General features: G+C 44.5%; 1 protein-coding gene across 6 annotated transcripts; it reads left to right on the top strand.

The window, feature by feature from the left end:
* Positions 1 to 28: 28 nt before the first annotated feature.
* LOC102411787 (major histocompatibility complex class I-related gene protein) lies at positions 29 to 27,810 on the top strand. 6 transcript variants are annotated; one of them, XR_326678.4, is made up of 7 exons: positions 29 to 215; positions 11,324 to 11,584; positions 12,243 to 12,518; positions 13,628 to 13,816; positions 14,420 to 14,521; positions 21,177 to 21,350; positions 25,847 to 27,810. XR_326678.4 is itself a non-coding variant. In XM_006048606.4 (6 exons), the coding sequence occupies exons 1-6, from the start codon at positions 161 to 163 to the stop codon at positions 25,852 to 25,854; spliced, it is 978 nt and encodes a 325-aa protein (XP_006048668.1). In that variant the 5' UTR covers positions 31 to 160; the 3' UTR covers positions 25,855 to 27,808. The 6 variants fall into 6 exon arrangements, 4 of the variants coding, with proteins under 4 accessions (XP_006048670.1, XP_045021607.1, XP_006048668.1 ...); XR_326676.4 differs by having other exon boundaries at positions 31 to 215; positions 13,541 to 13,816; positions 25,847 to 27,809; XM_006048606.4 differs by lacking the exon at positions 21,177 to 21,350 and having other exon boundaries at positions 31 to 215; positions 13,541 to 13,816; positions 25,847 to 27,808.

The following is a 27,810-nucleotide window of genomic DNA, read 5'->3' as shown; positions in this document are numbered from 1 at the left end:
ATTTCCACTGTTTTGACTGGGAGAGAGACCTTGAATGTCACAGTTGCTGAATCACCAAAAAACGGAGAGAGCCGATACAGTACAGGTTCTTGAAAGATCAACAGGGACCTATCAGTGTTTTTGTTAAAAGAATCAGAAGAGAAGGATTTTAGAGGGGCTGATGATGCTCCTATTGCCTCTCATCATTGTATTAATGATGAAGCTCGGCGATGCTCGTGAGTACCCCAAGTTCTCTTTGCTCTAAACTCCCCAGCTGAGGGAGCCTCTGGGAAACAGTTTGCCTTCCTAAAACTCCTGGTGAAATGAAGAAGCCAGGGGCAGAAAAGTGTGTTTATTCAACCCAGGACTTGTTGGAGTGATGAACTGGAAAGCTGTACAGTTTTCCAGTTCGTGTGTGTAGGATCTTGATGTTACCCACCTTTTCTGAGGGGTTGAAAGCCATTCTGGAAAAACCCTCTGGGTAACTTCCTCACTTCCTATTTCCTTTCTGAATGTTGTTCCCTTTCTTTTCTGCTCATGTCTTTTCTTTTACTTTTGTTTTCCCTCCCTACTAGCTTGGTGAGTGTCATGAGGATGTGGTCAGGGTTTCAGGTGCGTTGAAGAGTAGAGCAGATCCATTGTTCACATTTATTTGTTTATCCTCCTCACCACAAGCCCTACCCGTGACACAAGATCCCAGAAAGATAAAACCATGGTTCTGAACTTGTGTACTGAGTGTAAGAGTTATCTACTGAGTAGAAAAACGTTTTCATTGTACGGGGAACCTGTGTTACTAGGGAAGCAGTTGCTTTCTGTTGCCCCCAATACACGAGAAGACTGGTGGGCTGGAAGCAACAGGCTTCTCTGCTCTAAGCAACTGCTTTCTCAGCTAGAGTTCAGCACTCCCAGGGGGTTGCTGGACAACATCTGGGCTACCATCATAGACAACGATGCATGAGCATGATGGGAAGGAGCTCTTTCAAAACATCTGTGTGTTTCTTGATGGCCTACTATGTGATGGCACTTTTGGGGACATGACCATGGACAAGATAGACATAGGTCCTAATTCTATAGAAACTTCTATAGAAAAGTCCTACCATTCAAGTCAGAAATGGGAAAGATTGAAGGTGAAAGTAAGAGAGGATAAAAAGAGGGCAGGAGTGATATTTCTAGAAGGTAAAAAGCCTATATATTGCCTGTATTTGATTCTCAAAGAACTCTCCAATAATATGACCACAATATCCCCTAAATATAATCTTTTATGTGTTGGTCTAACTAACCCTTGTGGCTGAGACAATATTCCCATTTCCCGATGAGGAGATCCAGGCCTAGAGAGGTGGACTCAGCTCACATAATGAACAGAGTCTGAAGCACATGCAGGTCTTCCCGCCCACAGTCCCGGGCTTTCCCACAAAATTGTAGCGTCTCTGGATGTGGATGCTCGACACTTTGATAACTGACAGGATGAGAAATAGAACCAGTTGCCTACGAAGGGCAGGGAAGGTCACCTTGTGCTGGCTCTCCTTCTCTTGGCTCCCTCCACTGCATCCTTCTTGGCCCTGTGTTGTGTTCCGGGGGGGTTGACTGCTACAGGCGACATCACCTGGTCTCTCTCACAGGCTGATTTCTGTTTGGGTTCACCCAATAGGAGACGCCGAGGGAAAGCAATCAGAGAGCGAAGCGAGGTTGAGGTATTATCTTCTTCTTTTCCCTCTTTCTCTAGTGCCTCTGGTAGTATAATAGCTGTGTCCCTCCACAATGTAGTTTTCCATGAATAGCTCCTTTTTCATGGTTCTAGCTACCACTGGGCTTCAGGAACACTATTTGCTCCTCTAATCGCTACAACACTAGGGCTGGTAAGGGCTTCTTATAACTGCTAGCTTCTGGGTTCCCTAACATCCCTCATTTGTTCCTGTAACCTTGCTCACAGCTCTGTGTAGAGTCCCTCCACTGAAGTTTCTTCATGTGACTCATCTAGAGTGAAGGCTATTACCTGCCAGGACCCTGACTGAGCACGCTGAGCATTGAGGAGTGCTAACAGGGAAGGGAGATGGGGTTATGAAAAAGGACTTAGTCTTGTTGATATTTGGACCAAATGCTGGCCCTGGGTGGGAGCTTCTAGAGGTGGAAATGCAGGGAGGAGATACCAGAGTGTTTGAGATCACAGAGCAATGTTAAGATCACTCCAGCATCACTTCCAGTGTGGTGTTCTCATTGACTCCATAGCCTTCAGTAACCTGCTCTTGCCTTTGTACTCCCATAGCTCCTGCTCCCAGTTTTATAGTTTTCTATCTACCAAAATCTCTCAGTCAAGGCTCTCCTTAAAGCAGGGAGAGAGATCTCATTTTTCTTGTTTCCCTTGTATGTTCTAGTGACCAATAGGCACTTAATAAATACCTCCTGGGTTTTATGTTCCAAGGTGATGATTCTAAGAAATTGAAGTGATCCGACTGTATGCCATAGAGCAGGGGTCCCCAACTTCTGGGGCCAAGGTAAGCGGCAGGCAGGTGAGCAAGCAAGCAAAGCTTCATCCATATTTATAGCTGCTCCCCATAGCTTGAATTACCACCTGAGCTCACCTCCTGTCAGATCAGCGGCAGCATTAGATTCTCATAGGAACACTCAAGAACCTGCTGCGAACTATGCATGGGAGGGATCTAGGTTTTTATGAGAATCATCCTGAAACCGTCCCCCACCCCTCGTCATTACCCAGGCTGTGGAAAAGTTGTCTTACAGGGAACCAATCTGTGGTGCTAAAAAGGTTGGGGTTAGGGTTAGAGAGAATTGCCATAGAGAACTTGGGCAGCAATAATGACTAAATTCATGACTGTGGTTTATTCTGGTTGCAGAATTTGCATGAAAAAGAAAGAGGTTTCCAGCCTGTGGGAAACTGTGAGCTGGTGAGGGGTGGGTGTAATCAGGTGGGGCAGGCATGGGATCTCTCCGGCAGAGCCATATGTGGTTTGTATGGTTGATCCTGAAAAACACCAAGGTCAGTCTCTTGACGTTATTCATAACTCTATGGATATTTCAATATGCTATATCAATCTGCTTCATGAAGTCCTCCACAGATAAGGACTGATGATAGATAAGTCCCAGGAATTGTCAACTGGGCTAGTGTTAAGAGACAGGCTTGCAAATTATCTGCTAAGAAATGACCTTGAGTTCCAAGAGTTAACATGAGAAAATATGGGCACTTGCTATAGACCATATTAGACTCCAGTCTGTTTCCATGGAGCTGTTGCCAAGGTACATGCAGTAGAAATTTCTCCAAGATACTGTTTTACTCCCCTAAGGCCCTCTTCTTCTTAATTGACATTGAATCTGTCTAAATCCAAGAAATTCAACTAATTTGTAGATTTTCTTCTGACTAGTGGGAATATTTGTCTATTCTTACTAAAACCCATTGACCTTGGTCATCCTCTCACTAGAGGATTCCCAAGGTCTCAAAGGAAGGGGCCTAGGTTAAAGAGAAAACACATGACTTTTTAAATACTTGCTTTATGAAACCCAAATTGAGACAGATGATAAAGGACATTCTTTCTGATGGCCAAGTTTATATTTATTATGGAAAACCTTTCAAGAGTATGAGTACCAAATCACATTTTGTTACAACTTCAATGAATCATTTTATAAGAATAAAATTCATAAAATTGTAATTCTTCTGGGAAATAGGAGACCTGTGGTCATCATCGTATACAGAGAGTACTGGGGGAAAAAACCATCAGGGCTCATTCATTCATTCTCTGAAGGTCTACATGGCTCACAGTAGACCTTGCTATTCCTCAAACACATGGAATGGGCAACTTTCTGGAGGACTTCGGCTTGTTGTTCTGTCTGGAAGGTTCTCCTAAGCTGGCTTCCTTTCTCCATTCAAATCTCTGCTCAAGTGTCACCTGCTGAGACAGCCTTTTCTGGTCCCTCTACCTATAAGATCATCCCTCTTCACATCCTATTTTCCTTGTTTTTTTCTTTTTTTAAATTAGTTTTTCTCTTTTTAAATTTTCTCTTTTTTCATTATCTTTTTCTCCATTAAAAAAAAATTTGTTTATTTTTGTGTATATTTCCTTTCCCTGCTTTATTTCTCTTCAAAACCCTTGTCAGCAGCTGATCTTGTGTTATACACTTAGCTACTGCCAGTCTTCCTTCTAGAAAGGAGTTCAGATAGCTGGGACATTGATGTGTTAATTGCTGTATTCCTAGCAGTTAGGACTGTGCCTACTGGAAGTTCAGAAAAGCATAAAATTTAAAAGGGACACTGGTAACCTCCAAAGGGTAGCCTTAAAAGAGTAACTTAAAAGTCAAACCGCCACATTCAGCACTTCCTGGCCCTCAACAAGTTTCTGTAGTGAGAGGAGTTGTTAGGAGAGACTGGCAGTTCTTGAAGTATATAGAGCCACCCACATCACTGCGTAGTTGGACTAGTGTCCAAAGGCCCTCTTAACTAAAAATATCACCCTCCACTTCTCCCTCTCATTCCCACGATGCCTGAAATTCCAGAGAGTAGTTCCCAGGAATCATAATCATTTTGACTGTGTTAAGACATAGGGCCATTTGGGAGGGCCAACAAATAATTGGGGCTTTGTTGAACTGGTCATCCAGTCAGGACTCACAGCCAGTTGTAGGAAGGTCTCAAGTCTGGTTCCCCTGAACAGGAAAATCTGGGATTAGTGAGTCATCCTTGACACAAGAGGGCGGGAGAGAGCAATGGTGAGCCTGGCAAGGAGCCTGAAACAGAGCCTGGGATGGGGAAGGGCCTCTGCTTCTGAACAGCTGGGCAGTCTAAGGCAGAGAGGCTTCCTGCTTGACAGGTCAGAGGGAAATTCTTGGGCCCTCTACTTATGGATTCTAAGGATGATCTTGGACAATTTTCTTCATCTCCCTGAACCCATTCCTATCTGTGAAATGGGAATTTTAAGAAAGTGAAAAGTGTTAGTCAGTCAGTTGTGTCCAACTCTTTGCAACCCCATAGACTGTAGCCCACCAGGCTCCTCTATCCATGGGATTCTCCAGGCGAGAATACTGGAGTGGGTAGCCATTCCCTTCTCCAGGGGATCTTCCAATCCAGGAATCAAATCCGGGTTTCCCACATTGCACACGGATTCTTCACTCTCTGAGCCACTGGGGAAGCCCTGGGAATTTTAAGATCTACCTCAAAGGGTTGCAGGGCTTCTCAGGTGGCTCAGATGCTAAAGAATCTGCCTGCAATGCAGGAGGCCCTGTTTCAATCCCTGGGTTGAGAAGATCCCCTGGAGAATGGACTGGCTACCCACTCCAGTATTCTTGCCTGGAGAATTCCATAGACAGTGGACCCTGGTGGGCTACAGTCCATGGGGTCACAAAGAATTGGGCACAACTGAGTGACTGAGCACACACACACACACACAAAAGGTTGCACTGAGAAGTAAATATAATTCATGTTTATCCAAGACTTAGCATGGTAGCTGTCACATGGTTTGCACTCAAGAAATAAGCGTGGTTCTGAGGGTTATGATTCAGATTTCGCTGTGCTCCATGATGCATGGAAGGCCTAACTTCATAGTGGGTTTTCCATCTCCTCCTTGTGGCATTTCTGGATCCATTCATGGAAGAGCAGGATGTCTCTCCTAGTTGCTGGAACATTCCATTGGTGCCTCTTTTGTGGCACTTACTGCTTGCTGCCATATGTCCCTGTGTTGTATTTATTTTTGTCACATTCTTTGGCTCTCCAATGGGCTTCCCTGATGGCTCAGCTGGTAAAGAATCTGCCTGCAATGTGGGAGACCTGGGTTCAATCCCTGGGTTGGGAAGATCCCCTGGAGAAGGGAAGGGCTATCCACTCCAGTATTCTGGCTTGGAGAATTCCATGGACTGCATAGTCCATGGGGTTGCAAAGAGTTGGACATGACTGAGCACCTTTCACTTTCATTTTCACTTTGGCTCTGCAATAATACTGTAAATTCCTGGAGGAAAAAAACTGGTGTCTGATCTGTCTTTCCCTTCCTGACATTGCCTCACAATTCCTCTTACATGGTAGAAACTCAAATATCAATTGCCCTCATGGATGACTATCTGAAAATACTTTAGCAGTTATTGTCATTTCCACAGCCTTTTGTCAAAATGGTCCAGCTAGTTCATCTACAGGCTAAAAGGAACATAATTTAGGATGTAAAGTCACCACTATATTTGGTCTGATTGCTCTTCAGTTGTGTTGTTCAGGCTTTTCAGCAACGTCTATCAGCAATGTCTTTTCAGCAACATCTAGAGGCTGTTGGGACAGAGATGCCTCTTTGAGAAGCAGCTTGACTGGCCTAGACAGAAGACCAAATTCAAAATTGTAGATTTCAGTCCACTAAGTGGATTGATGTTGATAATCTGTTCATGGAAAGGGAGAGAAAAACCCAATTTTGTAATTATTGTAACAAGAAGAAAGAATCAGAAGGTCAGAATGAATCATATGAAATTGCCATTTTGGTAGATCAAAACTAGTCCAATAGAGGTCTTTTCAAATGATTCAACCTTCATAGTTATATGGAAATCTAATCATCCGGACAGCATATCCATAGGAATATAACCTATCACAAGATCTAATGTATCATGAGAGAAAGGGTACCATGAATTTTCTCCTGTTTTTTCTGTTCTGAGTTACTGACTTAACATCTGTCAACCAACTTCCCATCACAGCTGAGGTAACATTTTAGAAGCTCAAGTAAGGAGCAAGCATGGCTCATACCTATGGATACGCCAGATGGGTAACTGGGTGCATGGCAGAGGAAGGGGACAAGGCTGTGATGTCCTGGAGCAGAGCCACAGCTTGACTGCACGAGGCTGGATGGGCAGGCGACTGGCAGATGGAGGCCAGCCTTTAGGGGCAGAGCACCCTGTGAAGTCAGGGCTGGCTGGTGGAGAAAAACTGCTCCAAAACCAGGAACAAGACTCGGAGGTTGGAGAAAAGGGCATTCCACTGTCCTTGGACAGCTGGCAACAGGCCATGTGTCTCTCTGTTGACCTCTAAACTCTGGATTACGCAAATCTTTATAAAGTTACATTTTTGTAAGAAAGTGAAATTACATGGATTGTAGATATTATGTATAGAGATGATGTCAGTGATACTCATTTAGAATAAATAACCCCAATGAGCAGTAATACCCCAAGTTGGTAATACTATTTTTTTTATTTGTTTGTTGGCATCTACTAGGCACGCAGACCCCAGATGTCATAGAAGGAAACCCAGTTTCCGAGGGAAGTTCTATATGTCAATGACATAGTCTCTTTTTAAAATCCTTCTTCCTCCCTCTCTCTCATTCTTTGTCTGGGATTTGATTTCTATGAGGTTTTTTGCTATCGGAAGCGTGGAAGCAATTCCTACCTTTTTCTTTTCCCCTCACCCCCTCAGCTCCAGCCCCAGGCCTCACTGCTTTTTCCGGAATGTGCCAGGTTGACCTTTCCTTGGGGCCTTTGTACAAAATCCCCCTGCCTGGACCGCAGTCCCCAGACATCTGCCTGGTTCCCTTGTTCCCTGCAGGCACTTGTTCAAAGTCTTCTCAGACCAGCTTTCCCTAACTTCCGCTGTTTAGAATTACATTGTTTAGTCCTCTTTGCACCTTTATTTTTATCCACTGCACTTTTTAAATGACGGGTTATATGTATTTATTTTATATTGTCTGCCTTCCTTGTGTCCTCCCATTAGGATGCAGGTTCCAGAAGGGCAGACATTTTTACCTGTTTTGTATGTGATGTGTTCAGAGTCCAGAACAGCGCCTAGCACAGAGAAGGTACTCACATGTTTGTTGAGTACTCAGATGGAGACTAAGAAAGTGTGAGAAAATGTTCATGACTTGCTCTTCTTTTGCCTCCATCTTTGAGCAATTGCATAATCTGCGGAGGAACCACAAAACCTTTCCAGATGTGGAGAAATAGAACCGTTTGCAAAATCGGTTGCAGATTCCACCATATTACACCTTTTGCAGACTCTAGGCTGGATGTAAATTAGATTTCAGCTCTGCTTCCCATTCACCAGCTTGCGCCTTATGAAAAGTATTTTTTAAAGTATAAGTTCCTGGGAATTCCCTGGGAATTATAATTTAATTTTATAAAACTAAAATTTAATTTAATTTTATTAAAATTTCTATTTTAAAGTTTAAGTCCAGTGATTAGGACTTGGAGCTCTCACTGCTGGGGTCCTGGGTTGGACCCCTGGTCAGGGAACTAAGATACCCATGTGGTGAGGCCAAAAATGTTTTTATAATAAAGCATAAGTTTGAAGTTAAATTGATTCACATTCATTCCAGCATAATTAATTATTTTGAAGCATAAAAATAGTGTTTTGCAAACAATTTACAAATACCTACGAATATTTAAGTTCCAACCATGCGCTAGGCTCCCTGTGCTAGGCCTTATAGGAAATACAGAAGGAAGAAGCTAAATCCCAGTTCTTAAGTATCTTAGGACTGAGAAGTGGGTAGACAGTGAACAAAGATAAGAGAATAGAAGGCAGAATATGGAACTATTGTTTCGGGGATAGAGTTTATGCCTCTGCTTTATCCTCACTCTTGTTTTCATAAGAAGCAACACTTTTGTGATGGTCTTATGTCCAGTCTCAGAGGTTTTCACTGGGTTGCCTCCCCATTCCAGCCCCCATCGCCATGGGAAGGGAGAGGGGTGGGGAATAAAAGGTCAAAGCAGTACGGAGGGACCATGGGGCCTTTATGCTCTGCCCAGGCCTGGGGGAGAACAGCCTCCATCTTGCTCAGCACCACAGCTGACATGCAGGATACTACCTGCAGGGAGGGGGCCCATGGGACATGGGTGCTGCCAAAAACTGCTCCCACCCCAGCTGGAAGAGCAGAGAGAAAGAAAACTGAGAAAGAAAGAAAGAAAACTGGAGGATCCTGCAGGTTACAGAACTGGTGCAATTGGTTGGAAGGGGCCGGGGCTGAGTAGGCCTGGTTCGGCCTCAGGGAATCCTGCTGCTGCTGCTGCTGCTGCTGCTAAGTCGTTTCAGTCATGTCCGACTCTGTGTGACCCCATAGACGGCAGCCCACCAGGCTTCCCCATCCCTGGGATTGAGGTGAGGGTTCCCTGGCCTTGGGGAGGCCTGTTCTAAAAGACAGTCTGCACAGTATGGATTCTTTCATAAACAGCTTTAGAAAAAGTTATAGCCAGATGTGCATACACAAACATGAACCCAACCATTTTGTGAACTGTTTTTTTTTTTTTAATTTGACTTTTTTCTTAAACATATATTTAAAATGAAGAGGAAGGAGTAAACTTCATTAAGTGGCATTCAACCTGGGGGTCACCCTGACCCCCATCTGAGGTTCTCCACAGCAACCAACGCCATGCCTGAAGATCTGAGCCTTCACAAAGGGGACAACAGTGGGATGAGCTACCTGGAAAAAACTGGGGGAAATGGTGTCTAGGGCAGCTCTTAGACACATACAAGAGAAGCCGTGGATGTGGCTCCACCTTTTAGAGGGCCCTGCTCCAACAACTCCCTTATCCACATCCTTCCCCACAGAGCAAGCGTCCATGAGGCCAAGCGGAGGTGCTTGCCCTGGGTCTGCACCTCACCACAGGTATCTGGAACCTGCAGCTCTCTGCCCAGATGACTCAGGGCTGCTTGAATTTACACGGGCCTCTTCCTTTGGTCCATCCTCCTAAGGATGGACTATGCTGCTGGTAAGGCCTCTGCTAAGTCCAAGAGGTGGCAAAGAGGCAGTGTTTATAGATGGAGCCTGAATGAGAGAGCACCAGGCCCTTAGCAGAGCTGGGGGGACTTGGGGAAGGTAGAGAAGGAGGTGGGTCTCAGGCTAAGGCCCAGGGGCTGGAGGATGGAGGCTAGCTTTCTCTGCGCCACCACCAAGTCAGATTTTTGAATTTGAACTTGGGCTTTGAGGTCATATGACAGGATATTTGTCAAGGTAGGGAGGGTAGAACATACTAAACAGTTTGTTAGCTTGATTTATCCCTGTAAGATATTTGGGCCTCTGGCATGTGGGCCTCCTCTGATCTCTTGACACAGCCTTGCAAATGTCAGGGCTGGTCTTGGGGGCTGTCTTTAGAGATGCGTTTTGCTGACTGGGGAGGATGTTGATGGGTCAGGATGGCAGGAGGTAACAAGATAAAAGGCCTAGAGATGGGCATTTCCAGACAACAGTGAGCAGAGCCTGGGAAGAAAGCTACCGTGCTGTGTCTTTTCTCCCCTCCAGCTCTTTGGCAGGACATGGAGGACCTTGGTTTCCTTGGCCTCGGCTCTGCTTACCTCTTAGGTGTCATTTCGCCTCTCCTATGTGATGCTTGCTGAGCTCCAGCATCCTAGGCCACTGGTTCCCGCAGTGAACCCCGCTCTCCTAGCCTCTGTCTGTACAAATTGTTTTCTGTTCTGCTCCTACTATCTGTCCTCTCTCCTATGTCCCTGCTCAGCCTCATTGCCTGCTCACCTCCTCCCCATCCCAGGATCTCCCCTAAGATGTATCTTCTCTAGAAAGTCTTCCCTGAAGGCCCACGCCCTGCACTGACCCCATTATAACACCATCCCATTCCTTCCAGACTGCGCTGTCTCCACCGGACGCGGAGCTTCCTGGTTGACACGAGAGAAGTTCAGTGCAAAAGCAGCAGAGAAAGTCACGTAGTTTTGTTTCATCTTAGCCAGCTTTTGACCATCAGGGACTATGACAATTCTTACAGTGAGGTTTGGCTAGAAGAAAAAAGTAGAGAAAGAATAGGAAAATGGTTTTCAGAGTTGGTTTGATATAATAGACAAAGCATTCTGCTTTTTAAAATTTGAAAATTAAATTTTTTAAGGAAAAATTAAAAATTTTCCTTGGGAGGCCTGAGTCTTTATGTAGGGTCTCACTGTGGGTCTGTTGAGTAGACTAACCAACCCGGTGTGTGTGTGTGTGTGTGTGTGTGTGTACACGTGCATGTGCATGCACAGCAGTGAGATAGGGGCCCTCATTTATCACCCTAGAGCCTCTGCTGGTGAAACCTGGGGGTTGGTTGTCAGGGTTTTCAAACCCTCAGAATCCTTCAGGGATAGATCTCCCTGGAGGGGCCAGTGAGTGGCCCTGGGCCCCTCCTCCAAAGACCAGAGCACTTTACTTCACCTACAAGTTGAGTTATGTGTAAAAATGTTCAACCTGAACAAAACAGGCTCCAAGTCTTGGCTAAAGCTCTGAAGTCCTTTCCAGGTCTAAGTTCCTGGCGTTCTGTGATTCCATAAGAGGAAGTAGCAGCTGGGTCCCTGAAGGAATGGGTGCAAATGAACACGGAGGACTATCATGAGGTTTAGACGGAATCGAGCAACTTATGGATCTGGATCAGCCGTGACCCTAAATATTTGACTTCTCTGCCTCTCTTGCAGGGACTCACTCTCTGAGATATTTTCGCCTGGGCATTTCAGAGCCTGGCTATGGGATCCCTGAATTTATTTCAGCCGGGTATGTGGATTCTCATCCCATCACCATGTACAACAGTGTCTCCCAGCTGAAGGAGCCACGGGCCCTGTGGATGGAGGAAAACCTGGCGCCTGATCACTGGGAGAGGTACACACAGCTGCTGCGGGGCTGGCAGCAGGCATTCAAGGTGGAACTGAAGCAGCTGCAGCGTCACTACAATCACTCAGGTGGTGAAGGCAGCAAGGATGAGCACGTTCCATCCCTAGCCCCCAACCCGGTAGAGGCCCCTGGGCTGACAGTGGCTGTGAGCTGAGCTGCATTCTTTTGGCAAAGCTCAGGCAATCTTGTTGCTGGGGTTCAGTGCCTGCCATCTGTCCTGTGCCTCTTCCACATTGTCTGTTTCTTCCCCAGGACCCCATGTGCCCCCATGTCCCTGTCCCATCCTCATTCAGGCTGCTGACCTGCATCTCCTCCTAAATCTAGCCGTTGCGTGTCTTATTTCCAGGCCTAATGAGGTGCTTGCTTATGGGCAATGACTTACTACATTAACTTTCCCCGGGGATATTTCTGGCTCCTGGGTATCTGTCCCTCCTCCATTGCAGTAAAAAGTTTATCAGTTAGTTGTTCCCAATATAGGGTAACTCCACAAGGCAGGAATTATCATACTCCTTTGACATGCAGTAGGTACTCTGTAGATACCTATGTATAGGTGGGCTTATATCACAGGAACTTTCTGGAGACTCAGTGATGCCATGCTAGGCCTGTGCAGTAATGTATTCTGGGGTAGAAGATGCTTCCAGCCATGCCCCTAGTCAGATCATCCGGGTACCCACCTTTACATCCCCATGTCAACCCCTCCCTTCCTGCCATTTATGTGTCTTCCAGGGTTTCACACTTACCAGAGAATGATCGGCTGTGAGTTACTGGAGGATGGAAGCACCACGGGATTTCTCCAATATGCGTATGATGGACAGGATTTCCTTATCTTCAATAAAGATACCCTGTCCTGGATGGCCATGGATAATGTGGCTGACATCATCAGGCGGGCATGGGAGGCCAATCGGCATGAGTTACAATATCAGAAGAATTGGCTGGAAGAAGAATGCATTGCTTGGTTAAAGAGATTCCTGGAATATGGGAAAGATGCCTTACAAAGAACAGGTAAAGAGGAGGGGGAACTCCTTGTCCCCACATCCTCAGAACTAGCGGTTTCATATGTAACAGTCCTCTAATTTAGCTTTTAGCCATCCTTTTCTGAAGTCTGTTTTGTTAGTTGGGCTACAGTGACCTGTAACTCCCTCATGAAAACTTTCCCTAGTTACCTTTTTATCAGCATTTTAACAACACTCAGCAATTCTACTTGTTTTGAGTGGAGTATGTCCAGGGATGCTTCCTTTTGGGGGATTCAGTGAGATAAATCCTCCCATCTCCTGTTAATGATAAGTTGGGTAATATTGGGTTGGCCAAAAAGTTCATCTGGGTTTTCCTGAATGAACTTTTGGGCACCCCCTGCCCAGTACTTTGGGAGGTAATGCAATTCTTCAAGCTTTGTAGTAACCAAGAGATCCTACAACACCAGGATGAGTAAAAATCTGAAATTAGAAAAAAGACACACAGAGGGTCTTTGCTTACCTTAAGAGATTAGGATAAGATTCCTTTCAGAAAAAACTCCTCTTATACATCAAAGATATGATTCAATTGGTCAACTTTTAGTTAACAAAGAACTTTTCATGCATGATCTCATTATTCAAAATGAATTATGTCTGTATCATGCTGTGGGAAACTCCCAGACACAATGTGCCTTTTCCCACAGGAGTGATGTTTAATGGTGGGGCTTTCCAGAGCTATGGCAGCCCCTTGGGGAGGCACCTGGACTACAGGTATGAATATGGACTCTCTGTTCAAGCACATCGGTTTTGGAGGCAGTTGACTGGAGTTTGTTTCAATTCTCCCACTCACTAGCTGAATACTCATTTTCATTTTAATGGTTTCAGGTAACAGAAATCTGCTCAAACTGGCTTTAGATCAATGAATTTGTTATTGGTGAACCTGGGTTCTGGGTCATTCTTATTTTTATGTTTCCTGCAATGAACAAAATTGGGAAATGCAGTTGCTGCTTTCTAGTATTGTGCACTCAGTACATAAGATACTTCTATTTTAACTTGAACTTCTTTTTTTTCTAGAGCCCCCCAAAGTCAGAGTCAATCACAAAGAAACTTTCCCAGGGATTACAACTCTTTACTGCAGAGCTTATGGCTTTTATCCCCCAGAAATTTCCATTAACTGGATGAAAAACGGGGAAGAAATTGTCCAAGACACTGATTATGGAGGCATTCTTCCCAGTGGGGATGGGACCTATCAGACTTGGGTGTCTGTTGAGCTGGATTCTCAGAATGGTGACATTTACTCCTGTCACGTGGAGCATGGCGGAGTCCACATGGTTCTTCAGGGTTTCCAGGGTAAGGCTGGGGTTGTGGCTGTCTGGGGAGTGAGACTGAGGAAAGGTGGTGAGCATGAACCATGGATCACTGCGTGCTTTAGAATAGGTCTGTTAAATCAGAGGTTCTCTCAACTTTTTGGTACCAGGGCTCCTTTATACTCAAAAAATTATTGAGGACCCCAAAGAGCTTTTGTTTATGTAAGTTATATCTATTTCTATTTACTGTATTGCAAATTAAAGAAAAAAATTTTTTAAGTAAACACTAGAAAACATAGCATTCTATTTGCTGTCAGAGTGATAATGTCATCTCATATTGTGTGGCCTCTAGAAAATTACCCTGTGCCCATGTGAGAGATTGAGATTTAAAAAAGGGGGGCGGGGAATCATGACTTAGATCTCATTGACTCTCTGATTGGGTCTTGAGGACACCTCGGGCATTCAGACCATACTTTGGGAACAGCTGTTCCTGTTTCAGATTATTTTCCACAGAGCAGTGAAGAAGTCACAGTAAGAAAAGTAGTACTGGGCTTCTTGATGATCACAGGAAAAAAGTCCCCAAAAGATAACATAGAAGAGCAGGAGGACATGTGGATTTTTTCCTCCCTTATTTGCTTACTTTCAGAATCGGAAACTATACTTCTGGTGATGAAAGCTGTTGGGTTCATTGTCCTCGCCATTGCCCTGGCTGGAGTTGGCATCCTAGCCTGGCGAAAGAGGCCCCGAGGTAAGAGGCACGTGGAAGGATCCTGGGGATGACAGACTGTCTCTCCACAGCTGCAGAGTTTTATTTTCTGCACCTGCCACTCCAAGCTCCATTTAGAACTGGGTTTGGCCTCATTTTGTACCATAGGACCCGAAACACCTCCCTCAGCATATAGGGAACACATACTATGGATGATGCTTGCAAAGAGAGTGGTTTGTTTCCTAAGTGGTGCCTGATGTCAGCAAAGTGGTACAGTTCCTGTCCGGGTGGACTGTCCTTTGTGCAGTTGGTTCAGAGAAGATACGGTGACATTGATTTGTCTTTTACCAAATGATCTCATTATTGTTAATTACTACTGACCTTTTAAAAATAATTTATTTGAATTGGAGGCTAATTACTTTACAATATTGTAGTGGTTTTTGCCATACATCGACATGAATCAGCCGTGGGTGCACATGTGTCCTCCCAGTCCTGAACCCCCCTCCCCTCTCCCTCCCCACCCCATCCCTCTGGGTTGTCCCAGAGCACCTGCTTTGAGTGCCCTGCTTCATGCATCTAACTGACACTAGTCATCTATTTTACACATAATATACATGTTTCAATGCTAATCTCTCAAATCATCCCACACTACTGACTTTTGAGAGAATTTTTCCTTTATTTTTCCCATCTTGACAAACATTATTCTGTCACAATCACGTGGAAGTCCTTTTTCTTCTCCTTTTTTTTTAATTTTCTTGGTCTGCACTGGGTCTTTGCTGCAGCACCCAGACTTTCTCTGGTTGCAGCACTTGGGCTTAGTTGCCCCGTGGCATGTGGGATCTCGTTTCCCGACCAGAGATTGAATCTGCATTCCCTGCATTGAGAGGTGGATTCTTAATCACTGGACCACAAGGGAAATCCCTGCTTTTTCTTCTAAATTCATCTTTCAACCCATGAAATGTGGAAGAGTAGATACCTTTAGAAAATGGAACTCAGGGTAATAAAAAGTGAAAGGAGAAATGAGACATATAGGTTCTTGGTACCCAGGGAAAAACTTCATCCATTCCATAAACATGTATTAAATGCCTCCTGTGTTCTAGGGATTGTATTAAATGCTGGGCTATCACAATGCAAAAGACAGACACAATCCCTGTTAGAAAGCTTACAGTCTAGTCTTGCAAAGGTCATTTCCCACCTCTGGCTTCACTAGGTGCTCAAGTTGATAAGAGCATAATATTGATGAGCCCTGGATTATGGGTTTGAACCCAGTTGTGGGCCAGGAATTTGGCTGTACTTCATAGCCATAGTATCACCCAATTCAGGTGATACTGTTCAAAGTGTGCTATTAGTTAAAAGAAACACCAACCCTGTACAAGAAAATTAACTCAGAGTTAATGGATCATTGTTTTCTTTATAAAAAGTATAGTTCTAACCCAAATCTAATAAGTGATAACCACTGAAGCAAAAAAAATTTTTTTCTTCTTTTCTTATAATGATACACCTCTCTCAAGGATGATATGCACTGTGATTTCCTGCTCTTTTATCTTGTGGAGTTTGTGAATTTGAGTTGAAGTTTCTCAAGTAGTAAGAGAATCTTGACCGAGTAGGCTAAAAATGTTTCTCAGAGTTTCAGTTCAGTTCAGTTCAGTCGCTCAGTCGTTTCTGACTTGTTGCGACCCTGTAGACTGAATCACGCCAAGCCTACCCATCCATCACCAACTCCTGGAGCTTACTCAATCTTATGTCCACTGTGTCGGTGATGCCATCCAACCATCTCATCCTCTGTCATCCCCTTCTCCTCCTACCTTCAATCTTGCCCAGCATCAGGTCTTTTCCAACAAGCCAGTTCTTCCCAACAGGTGGCCAAAGTATTGGAGATTCAGCTTCAGCGTCAGTCCTTCCACTGAATATTCAGGACTGATTTCTTTTAGGATGGACTGGTTGGATCTTCTTGCAGTCCAAGGGACTCTCAAGAGTCTTCTCCAACACCACAGTTCAAAAGCATCAATTCTTCAGCGCTCAGCTTTCTTTATAGTACAACATCCATACATGACTACTGGAAAAACCATAGCTTTGACTAAATGGATCTTTGTTGGCAAAGTAATGTCTCTGCTTCTTCATATGCTGTCTAGGTTGATCATAGCTTTTCTTCCAAGGAGAAAGCGTCTTTTAATTTCATGGCTGCAATCACCATCTGCAGTGATTTTGGAGCCCCCCCAAATAAAGTCTCTCACTGTTTCCCCATCTATTTGCCATGAAGTGATGGTACCAAATTCCATGATCTTAGTTTTCTGAATGCTGGGTTTTAAGCCAACTTTTTCACTCTCCTCTTTCACTTTCATCAAGAGGCTCTTTAGTTCTTCTTTGCTTTCTGCCGTAAGTGTGGTGTCATCTGCATATCTGAGGTTATTGATATTTCTCCCAGCAATCTTGATTCCAACTTGTGCTTCATCCATTTCTTATGATGTACTCTGCATATAAGTTAAATAAGCAGGGGGACATTATACAGCCTTGACACACTCCTTTCCCGATTTGGAACCAGTGTGTTGTTCCATGTCCAGTTCTAACTGTTGCTTCTTGACCTGCATACAGGTTTCTCAAGAGGCAGGTCAGGTGGCCTGGTATTCCCATCTCTTTAGGAAATTTCTACAGATTGTTGTGATCCACACAGTCAAAGGCTTTGGCATAGTCAATAAAGCAGAAGTAAATGTTTTTTTTCTGGAACTCTTGCTTTTTCTATGATCCAACGGATGTTGGCAATTTGAACTCTGGTTCCTCTGCCTTTTCTAAATCCAGCTTGAATATCTGGAAGTTTACAATTCACGTACTGTTGAAGCCTGGCTTGGAGAATTTTGAGCATTACTTTGCTAGCGTGTGAAATGAGTGCAATTGTGTGGTAGTTTGAGCATTCTTTGGCATTGCCTTTCTTGGGGACTGGAATGAAAACTGACCTTTTCCAGTCCTGTGGCCACTGCTGAGTTTTCCAAATTTGCTGGCATATTGAGTGCAGCACTTTCACAGCATCATCTTTTAGGATTTGAAATAGCGCAACTGGAATTCCATCACCTCCACTAGCTTTGTTCATAGTGATGTTTCCTAAGGCCCACTTGACTTCACATTCCAGGATATCTGGCTCTAGGTGAGTGACCACGCCATCATGATTATCTGGGTCGTGAAGATCTTTTTGTATAGTTCTTCTGTGTATTCCTGCCACCTCTTTTTAAAATCTTTTGCTTCTGTTAGTTCCATACCATTTCTGTTCTTTATTGTGCCCACCTTTGCATGAAATGTTCCTTTGGTATCTCTGATTTTCTTGAAGAAATCTCTAGTCTTTCCCATTATGTTGTGTTCCTCTATTTCTTTGCATTGATCACTGAGGAAAGCTTTCTTATCTCTTCTTGCTATTCTTTGAAACTCTGCATTCAGATGCTTATATCTTTCCTTTTCTCCTTTGCCTTTTGCTTCTCTTCTTTTCACAGCTATTTGTAAGGCCTCCTCAGACAACCAGTTTGCCTTTTTGCATTTCTTTTTCTTGGGGATGGTCTTGATCACTGCCTCCTGTACAACATCCCGAAACTCCGTCCATAGTTTTTCAGGTATTCTGTCTATCAGATCTAATCCCCTGAATCTCAGAGTTTACTGAGCACTGTATAATTTATTTTTGAGCTATAAGGAAAATCACACATATCTGACTACAAACTCTTTTTCTTTCAGGGAAAAACAAAGTCATCTACCTTTCTACACCAGATCACTGATGGGAGATGGCTGTTTTCCAACTGTCTCTTCTCTAGGAACCATGGCCTCCTCTGTCCCATATGGACTCAAGCCTAGCACTCAAAGCTCTTGATAACAGCTGCAACAGACACGGATATTACAGGATTACGCATTTGTAATCTATGTACATTTCTACACATGGCAGAAAAATAGGAGCTACAAAATTCTTTGGCTCTAAATTAAAGACTGTCAGGTATCAGGCTCTTTTGATGGAATCTTTTAGAATGTGCATGCCAAGTTGCTTCAGTCGTGTCTGACTCTTTGCCATCCTATGGACTGTAGCCTGCCAGGCTCCTCTGTGCATGGGATTCTCCAGGCAAGAATACTGGAGTGAGTTGCCCTGCTCTCCTACAGGGGATCTTCCCCACCCAGGGATTGAACCCACCTCTCTTACATCTCCTGCATTGGCAGGCAGGTTCTTGACCACTAGTATCCTTTGTCACATTTCCTCTAAATATGGCTGCTCTTCTGACACATTTCCTTACATCCCACTTGTCAACAGTGGTTTGCAGGTAGATTAGAGAACCTCAGGGCTGGGAGAAACCTTCAATCCAAGGCCAGAAATGTTTTCTCCAGTGCCTTTGCCTTGAGCATCTAGCCTCCACTTGAATTCCACCAATGATGGGCACCTCACTACATCATAAAAGGCTTTTCTCTTCTTTCAGGAAAATGTTTACTATGCAAAAGCTGTGGGTGCCATGACTGTGACCCCACAGACAGGTGGGACCATTCCATGAGGACAGTCAGCGAGTTTCTACAACAGCCTGTGAATGGTGGGATCATTTTACACCTTTCCTGGCCTAAGAGGAAGCAGAAGTGCCCTGTTCTTATGGCAGCTCCGCCTGGTAGTTGGGCATCTTGGAAATATACCTTGTCAGATCTGTCCTTCTGTCTTATATGGGAAAGTAAGAAAAATAATAATCAGACATTATCACCATCAGTGGAAATACAGAAATATGAACCCAACTGCCATCTTTTAATGTAAAAATGATAGTATGTCCCAGAAGAGGATTCAGTTCTAATTTCTACCGTTCCTCTAGAGGTTTATTGTAGATGGGCTCAACTCACCTTTATATATGTGCTTTTCTCTATACATCTGCACTGGGAATAAACAGAAGTCCCATTGTGAGAATTAGGATTCCCTTGATCCTCCTTACTCTTTCCAGCCTCTTAAAATCCTCACCATCACTTACCCCTCATCCTGCCCCTGTGTAGCCACTGGTCTTCTGGTTGACCGTCAGTTCTATATTCATTTGTCCCACTTCACCGACCCTGTCTGACCACACACCTCAGCTCTGAGGTTGGCGGACCCAACTTTGACAGCTGACTTTAAACGTGTACTTGACCTTTGCTCTTTCTTGACTGTGACATTTGCCTCCGGCTTTAATCATCACAGTTACAGGTACAGACATTCTCAGTGTGCCAGGGCTATTCCTTGCTCCACTGTCCCCACCTCTGTCCATGGATGACGCTCCCACCCCTCGTTTCTTTCCTGGCACCAGCCGAGTTGCATAAGAGCACATTTGTGTGTGTTTATTTTGCTTTTAGGGTTGCCATGGGCGATTTCCATACCATCTTTTAAGCAGCATTGCACTGTGAAGAGAGCAGCTTTATTTCTGGAATGGTTTCTTCTTACAATTAGAATAGTTAGGGACTCAACATATTTTGAATGGACACTTAAAGTGATTCAGGTACTATATCTATATAAATGTCTTGTCTCTCCAACTGCACAGTAGTCTCATCAAAGATGTTAATAGTCAAAGCCTTTTTGTGTTGCCAGAGCCTTGCCCGACACTTAACATGTAATAAAAATGTCTGTATGGATGAAGAGGAGAAGGCAGAGGCAAGGGCAAGGATGTGGTGAGGAGACATCCAGTAACACACTAGCAGCATCTCTGTTTATCCCTTGGGGATTTTATAACATAAAGAGAGTTATCATATAAATGTAATACAAAGGGATGATTTTGTACCTTTGTTTTACAAGTGGCTCAAGATTACATTATTTCTTGATCATTTTGGACTTCTTGCTTCATTAGCTCATGTTTGTTGATGACAGATGCTCAGCTATTGGAATCTATGAAATATCTGATAACCTAATTAAACATTAAAAACAACTGTGCTATCACCACAATCGTCTTTTGACTTTGGATTGTCTTTACTTGGGTGTCCTTTGTAACTCAGCTGGCAAAGAATCCACCTGCAATGCAGGAGACCCCGGTTCAATTCCTGGGTCAGGAAATTCCCCTGGAAGAGGAGTAGACTATCCACTCCAGTATTCTTGGGCTTCCCTGGTAGCATAGACAGTAAAGAATCTACCTGCAATGTGGGAGACCTGGGTTTGAACCCTGGGTTGAGAAGATCCCCTGGAGGAGGGCATGGCAACCTACTTCAGTATTCTTGCCTGGAGAATCCCATGGACAGAGGAGCCTGGCAGGCTACTATTTGAGTTAAGAATAGTGGATGAGAAATATGTTCAGCTCTCTTCTTATTCATCTTGTTTTTTAAACTCTATTTATTATATATTTTCTTGTTAAGCACATACAGACCAAGATATATCATACTTAAAGGACAGTGTATGAGGAAAGGGAGGAAAGCGGTTTAAAGAGCAGACAGAAAGTCAGGCAAGGCTTTCCTGGCCCAGGCTCCTCTGTCGTACACATGAGCTGTCCCATCAGAGAGCTGGCCTCCTCTGCTTCTCCCACTACTTTCAAGTTCTTCTGGCTCATTCCTTATTTCCAAGGAACTACATACTTAGTTTTTCCTCTTCTATTTTTAACCTAAGGAGAGATTGGTTTCGCAGTTGTGGCCCTGAGGAATAGCCGTCCCCTAGGGAGGCCAGTTGATCATTTTGGGGCAGGGTCCCTCTGAGTGGTCACATCTTGTTTTCATCACCCGTGTCTGGGGTCTTTGTCCTAACGTGTAGGTCAAGCATCCCTGTGGGTGCATAAACTGGAGTGTCATTGGATTCATTTACTGTGATTGCCAAGTGGTCAGATACTTGTCTCGGCTGGTCGGTGCATCTTCCAGCAGCAGAGTCTACATGAGAACAACCCCTCAGAGTCAGAGGGTGCCTGGAGGCCCAAGAATTGATGCACGGGTATGTGTGTGTGGCGGGGGGGTGCAATTCTTGCTCTTTAGCTCCACATTTCCAGGGTGAGCTGTTCTTCCACACACCATGAGTTCACAAAACGTTCTCCAGGGAGGGAAAGGCATTTGCTCAAAGTGCCAGTGGGCAGCAGCACCGGAGGGGTGTGGGGTCATTTGTCTTCCAGCCCAGATGTTTTCCACTTGACTGCACTGCCCTTGTTGGAGAAAAAGCCACCACTGTCCTTCCTCAAATGCCTTCAGCACCTCTCTTTCTTTGGACTTTTGCCGTCTTTTAGCCTTTGATCTCACTGTAGCATCTCTGCATCTCTCTTTCCCTTTGGGCTCCCTTTCTCCAAAGTCCTTTCATCTTCCAGTTACCCCTGCAGGCTGTGTAACAAATCCCAAGCCCTAGTGGCTTAAAACAACAGCAATTGTTTTTACCATTAATATTTTTCAGAGTTTCTGTGGGTTGGGGATTTGGGTAGACAGTTTTGGCTTGCGGTTGCAGTCAAATAGTGACTGAATTAAAACAGTGCAGGACTGGAGCAACTCAGGGTGGAGGGTCAGGCATCTTTTTCTCTGTGTAGACTCTGGGGCTCTCCATGTGGTCTCTCTGTGTGGGTTAGATTGGGCTTCCTCACAGTGTGGTGGCCTCAGGGCAGCAAGACCACTTACACGGAAGCTAGCTTCCCTCAGAGCAAGTGTCCCAAGAGACAAGGGCAGAAGTGCCCTAGCCTTGGAAGCCACACCATGTCACCTTCACCATACTCTAATTAGTCAAAGAAGTCACAAAATCCTGTTCAGGTTCAAGGGGAGGGTATAGAGACCTCAGCACTCAATGGGAAAATTGGCAAAGTCACGTTGTGGGAAGAACATGTGGGTGGGAGGTATGGCTGTGGTCGTGTTTGGAAAGCCAGAGCCCATCAGAAGCACTCTGGCTCGCCCCTCTCTCCCCATCCCACAGTGCATTAGTGTCTAGTGACTGCCATGGCAACCCACTGCAGACTGGGCAGCTCTGGAGAAACAGATTTCCCATCTCAGTGTTCTGGAGACCAGAAGTCCAAAATTAAGGTGTTGGCAGAGCTGTGCTCCCTCTGAAGCCACCAGGGAAAAGTCTGTGCCAGGCTTCTCTCCCAGCTGCTGGTAGTGCCTTGGCTTGTGGCTGTGTAACTCCAGTCCTCACTGGTGTTCTCCTTGTGTGTGGGTCTCTGCATCCAACTTTCCCTTTTTACGAGGATAGCAGTCATACTGGATTAGGGGTCCATGCTACTCCGATAGGACCTCATCTTAACTAACTACATTAGCAACTACTCCATTTCCAAATAAGGTCACACTCTTAGGTACTGGGGCTAGGACTTGAGTTGGGGGTATACACAGTTTAACCCATAGCACACCTCTGCCAAACCTCTGCAGGCTCCTCTCAATCCAGCAAAAGTTCGTTTTGCTCCAGTGAATCAGCTGGCACTTAGGAAATCAAAATAATTAAATGAACTCTCCCCAGAGTGAGACTGACTCGTAAGCAGTCCACCTGACCTTAACTCGCCACGAGAGGAGTTAAGTCAAATGAATCTGGCAGAATTTTGCATATGGTTTTGGGGGAGTTTGGGGAACCGCAATCCTTTCTTTAAATCATACCACTTGGTTTTCTTTCATTTATAAGGCTCATCCCCCCAACCTTTGCCTGACAAGGAAAGGTATTTTTGGCCTCCAGCTTTCATCCCTGATGGTGAAAGCAGCTTCTCATTGATCTACTTGCCCAACAGCTTCTCCTTTAGAGACTGAGGCTTCTGATGCCTGCTCTCTTTGGTTCAGAGGGAAGATGCTGGTGTCTTTCAGTAGGTTAAATATGCCTTCAGACCCCTGGACACAAGATCTCTGGAAACACTTAGCTGATGGGGACCCTCTGCTGAGGAAGAAGCTCAAACTGGGGTTCCAGAGGAACTCACCAAGCTTTCACTGTGGCCTCCTCCTTCTCTCTTGCTTCCCCATAGTTGGCTTGGCTGAGTAAAAAGAACACCAAATATAGCCACCTACATGAATGACTTACCACGTAGCTAGACAGACACCATCTATGCCATTATATGTATCTTTATTGTAAATCTTATTTAATTACAATACTAAACTCTGTCCATTTACTCCATCTCTGGTCCATGAACCAACTGAGGAGGGCCATAATTAAAATATAAGGGACATTCATGCAAATTAGAAAACAATTTCCTTCCTCTGGGTGAACGCTGACCAAGGCCAGGTCATATGGCTTAGCCAGCAGAACGTAGAGTATTTCTACCCTGTTTGCCCCTTTGGTGAGATGTCCTGGTAGAGGGCACAATCTTACATGACAGCTCTAATCCTACCATTAGAAAACGGATAGAAATTGGCTGTAGACTAAGATGAATGAATTGGTTTGGAAGGGAGGGGTGAGGGTGGAAAAATACAGGTTAAGTCATTCAAATGGTAGAATTAGAAGTCCTATTTGTGTATACAAATGGCTAAAATTATCTGAAAGGCTTTACATAACCCTATCATGGAGTTTATTTATGGCGATCTATTTTTAAATTTCTATGTCATATTAGACAGTCCATTTGCACGATGCCTTGTATGTAGTAGGAACTCAGTAAATACTTCTTGAATGAACCAGTACAGTATTTTAATTAGCTGGTCCACATGTACTGGTGCAAAAGAACAGTGTCATCTTACAAATGAAGTCATAGACGGGAAATATCCCACTCAGGATTGTATGACATTCGAGGGGCCCAGGATGAGCACTCCAAGGACTCATCTGAATTCTTCAAAGGTTTCATCAGCATCAACATTCTTTGTTTAGTACTTTATCCTGTTATTGCCTTGTCTGTGAGATTAGGTATCCCAAACATTCTAACCACACTCCTCTTCCCACACACACACATTAGGGACAAGGACAGATTTCAGAGGTTCTTACCTTCAGCCACCTTTTTCTGGAAGGTTCTGAGAAGAGGTGCTGAGAAAAGAGTTCTCAGCCATCTTGGGGGCTTCCCTGGTAGCTCAGTGGTAAAGAACCTGCCTGCCAATGCAGAAGCCATGGGTTCGATCCCCGGGTAAGGAAGATCCCCTGAAGAAGGAAATGGTGACCCATTGCAGTAGTTTTGCCTAGGAAATCCCATGGACAGAGGAGACTGGCAGGCTACAGTCACAGAGTGCAGAGAGTCAGACACGACTTAGTGACTAAACAAAAAAATCGGTGGCTATCACTCAGCCATCTTGGGGACCCAAATATCTGATACTTAATATTTTTTTTTTTTATTCTTAAGGATTCTGAAATTTCCTTTCTACCATCACTTGGAAGTATTTAGTTAATAATGCAAGTTTAAAAAATTATTTATTTATTTTGTTTTTATTTTTGGCTGTGCTGGATCTTTCTTGCTGTGCAGGCTTTTCTTTAGTTGTGGTGAGCAGGGGCTACTCTCCAGTTGCAGTGTGCAGGCTTCTCATTGAGGTGGCTTCTCTTGTTGTGGAGCACAGGCTTTAGGGCACAAGGGCCAGTAGTTGTGGACCTCGAGCTCAGCAGTTGTGGCTCCCATGTTCTAGAGCACAAGCCCAGCAGTTGTGGCACACACATTACACAAGTGGGATCTGTGGCAAGTGGGTTCTTCCCAGACCGGGGATTGAACCCATGTCTCCTGAATTGGCCGGCAGATTCTTTACCACTGAGCCACCAGGGAAACTCAACGAAGATTCTTGAAATACAAATTCCATCAATTCCTACTCATTACCTATGAAGTATAGGAAACAGTGCTAAAGAGAATTGATCATGTGTATATTTTCCTCTCCTGCTTCCTCCCATTTAGGGTTAGCTGCACTGAGCGACTTCACTCTCACTTTTCACTTTCATGCATTGGAGAAGGAAACAGCAACCCACTCCAGAGTTCTTGCCTAGAGAATCCCAGGGACGGGGGAGCCGGGTGGGCTGCCATCTATGGGGTTGCACAGAGTCGGACACGACTGAAGTGACTTAGCAGCAGCAGCAGCAGCACCCAGTAGGAGCGTCTGCCTTTGTTCCGAGGTGGGGGTTGGGTATGAGAGAATGTTTGGAACCAGAAGGTTCTGAGTCCATTGGAGATGGACAGTCGGAGTGAGCGGCTGAGTGGCAGCAGTAAAGCTGAGTTGGCTTGGAGCCCCGGCAAGCTGAGGCTGGGGCTAAGGCAAGTACTGTGGCAGCAGCCAGACCTCTGAAGATGCAAAACCAGGGCCAGAAAGTGGCAACAACTAAGGAGAAAAACAGGTTCGGAGAAAATAGCTTCTTAAATGGAAACTAAATTCAGGGAACAGGAGACTCCAGAATGAAATGGGAATGGAAATGGGAATGGAAACCAGAATGGAAAAGGAAGTGAAACCAAGGGAGAAATGAGACTTTCACTCCCAAGCTAAAGCAGTCTGCTTTTCTCCCTTTTTGAAGAATCAGTGTAGATTCTAAGGTGACACTGTTAACTGAACTGAGTAAAAGCTCTCTATTTTTTTTTTTTTTAACAGCAAGATGACAGTAGCCTAAATACAGAATTCTGGGAACACACCGAGATGACACAAATTCAAAAGGTGAGACAATTACAGGAAAATCTGGAATAATAAAAAATAAAACATTTGGAGTTCATCAGCTGCCGAAATACAGCCCTTTGACGTACTTGAAAAAATTCCAATGCTTATACTCTGCATATCACTCACATAATGGCTGCAGATATGTGGCCCCTGCATGACGCACCACGGAAGTCACCAAACCAGATGTAACCCCCAGAGGCTGAGAACTTGGGCTGCCTGCCATCTGACTTTTAAAAAACTGAATTAGTCATTGATCCCTGAGGAACAAGGAGGGTTGAGGATGAAAGGCAAGCTGCTCTAACCCAATTTAGGTCTTTGCAACTGAAATTGAGATCAAATTTCAAAAATCTGTAAACTTGCCCAGCTTCACAGACCTGTTATTCATCTACAAGATGACATGTTTATAGGCCCAGTGATGCCATTTTCAAGGATTGGCCTCTGCCACAATGAATTAGTCATTTCTTTGTGTGGCACTGCATACACCATACTTTCATTAAAGCCATAGAGTTTATTTATTCCAATTTCTCATTAATAATCTGCCACAGATATTGATACTCAAGTTAAATTCATATGTCCTTCATTAGTTAATCAGCCATTCATAGAATGTATGTTCCATGAGGCCCGAGACACCAGTACCTGGCACATAGTAGATAGTCAATAACTGTGCATATTGACTAAATGACTTTCTGTAATACCTACTATGAGCCAGACTATATAGAAAATGGTACCCAATGATGTTTTGAAAATCAAGTGCAGAAATGGCCCAGACATGTGCTTATAAGCAAGTCAAGCTCACATGATAGAGAATGATTCTAGGGAAGATAATCTGGAATGTATTTCTGTAAAATAGACCCTGGGCTTCATGTTAATAGAAGAAATAAAATTCTGACAATGACCTTTGGGGATAATGCCGAAAAACACAGGTTGGATAGAACTCCGGAGCCTAATGGAGATAGGAAGGCTTGTTTATAAGTACTGCTTTAGTGAAGGGGAGGAGAGAGAAAGGGGAGGGCTGGAAGAGCCCAGGGCTGCCCTCCTGCTCTTCAGCCCCCCTCCCCCTGCCGCAGCAGCTGTGCTGGGCTTCCAAGGTCAACAGGCGATTGTGGTGGTGACATCGAGGAACTCAGAGATGTCCAGCGAGACAGAGGAAGCTCTAATCCTCTAATTTCCTTCTGCTTTCCCCAGCTGGCCAGTCCTCAGAATCCACTCCCTTTCTCAACCCCTCAGTGCCTTTGGCTCTGCCCCTCAAAGGACACTGGCTACTCTGTGCTGAAATTTATCTGTTTCTGCACAGCTGATCTCTCTGGCTAGACTGGATGCTGCTTAAGGACACAGTCTGAATTCAACCTCATTTGCCTCAGTTTAAAAAAAAACAGTTAAGTACCTCTTTCCTAGTGTAAGTGTGGGAGTCATAGGAGATGTGTGTGTGTGTGTGAAAGCACTTGGCACAGTGTGTGCCACATGCTGTGTCTCTTCCTCTAGGTTTTCTCCAGGGACTACGCCTCGTGCCCCACATAATCATAGCTACCATATACGGAATACTTACTGTGAACTAGGCACTTTACATGTATGGTCTCTTTTCATCATAATTTCAGCAGCAGGTCTTATCTCCCTGTCACTGAAATTCAGATAAGTTACATTTCTTGATGAGGTCAGAGTTCATAAATGACAGATGCATGATTCAAACCCAGGTCCTTCTCCATAGAGAGCTGTGCTCTTTTCAGTACCTCACCCTATCTGCACACAGTAGGCACTCAATTGATGCTTGAAAATTATAAGGTATCATTTACTCTAAGGGCTCCTCTGGTGGCTCAGACAGTAAAGCGTCTGCCTACAATGCGGGAGACCCGGGTTCCGTCCCTGGGTCGGGAAGATTCCCTGGAGAAGGAAATGGCACCCCA

The sequence above is a fragment of the Bubalus bubalis genome, chromosome 5 (assembly GCF_019923935.1).
Source record: "Bubalus bubalis isolate 160015118507 breed Murrah chromosome 5, NDDB_SH_1, whole genome shotgun sequence".
Lineage (NCBI taxonomy): Eukaryota > Metazoa > Chordata > Mammalia > Artiodactyla > Bovidae > Bubalus > Bubalus bubalis.
This window is presented reverse-complemented; position numbering and strand designations above follow the sequence as displayed.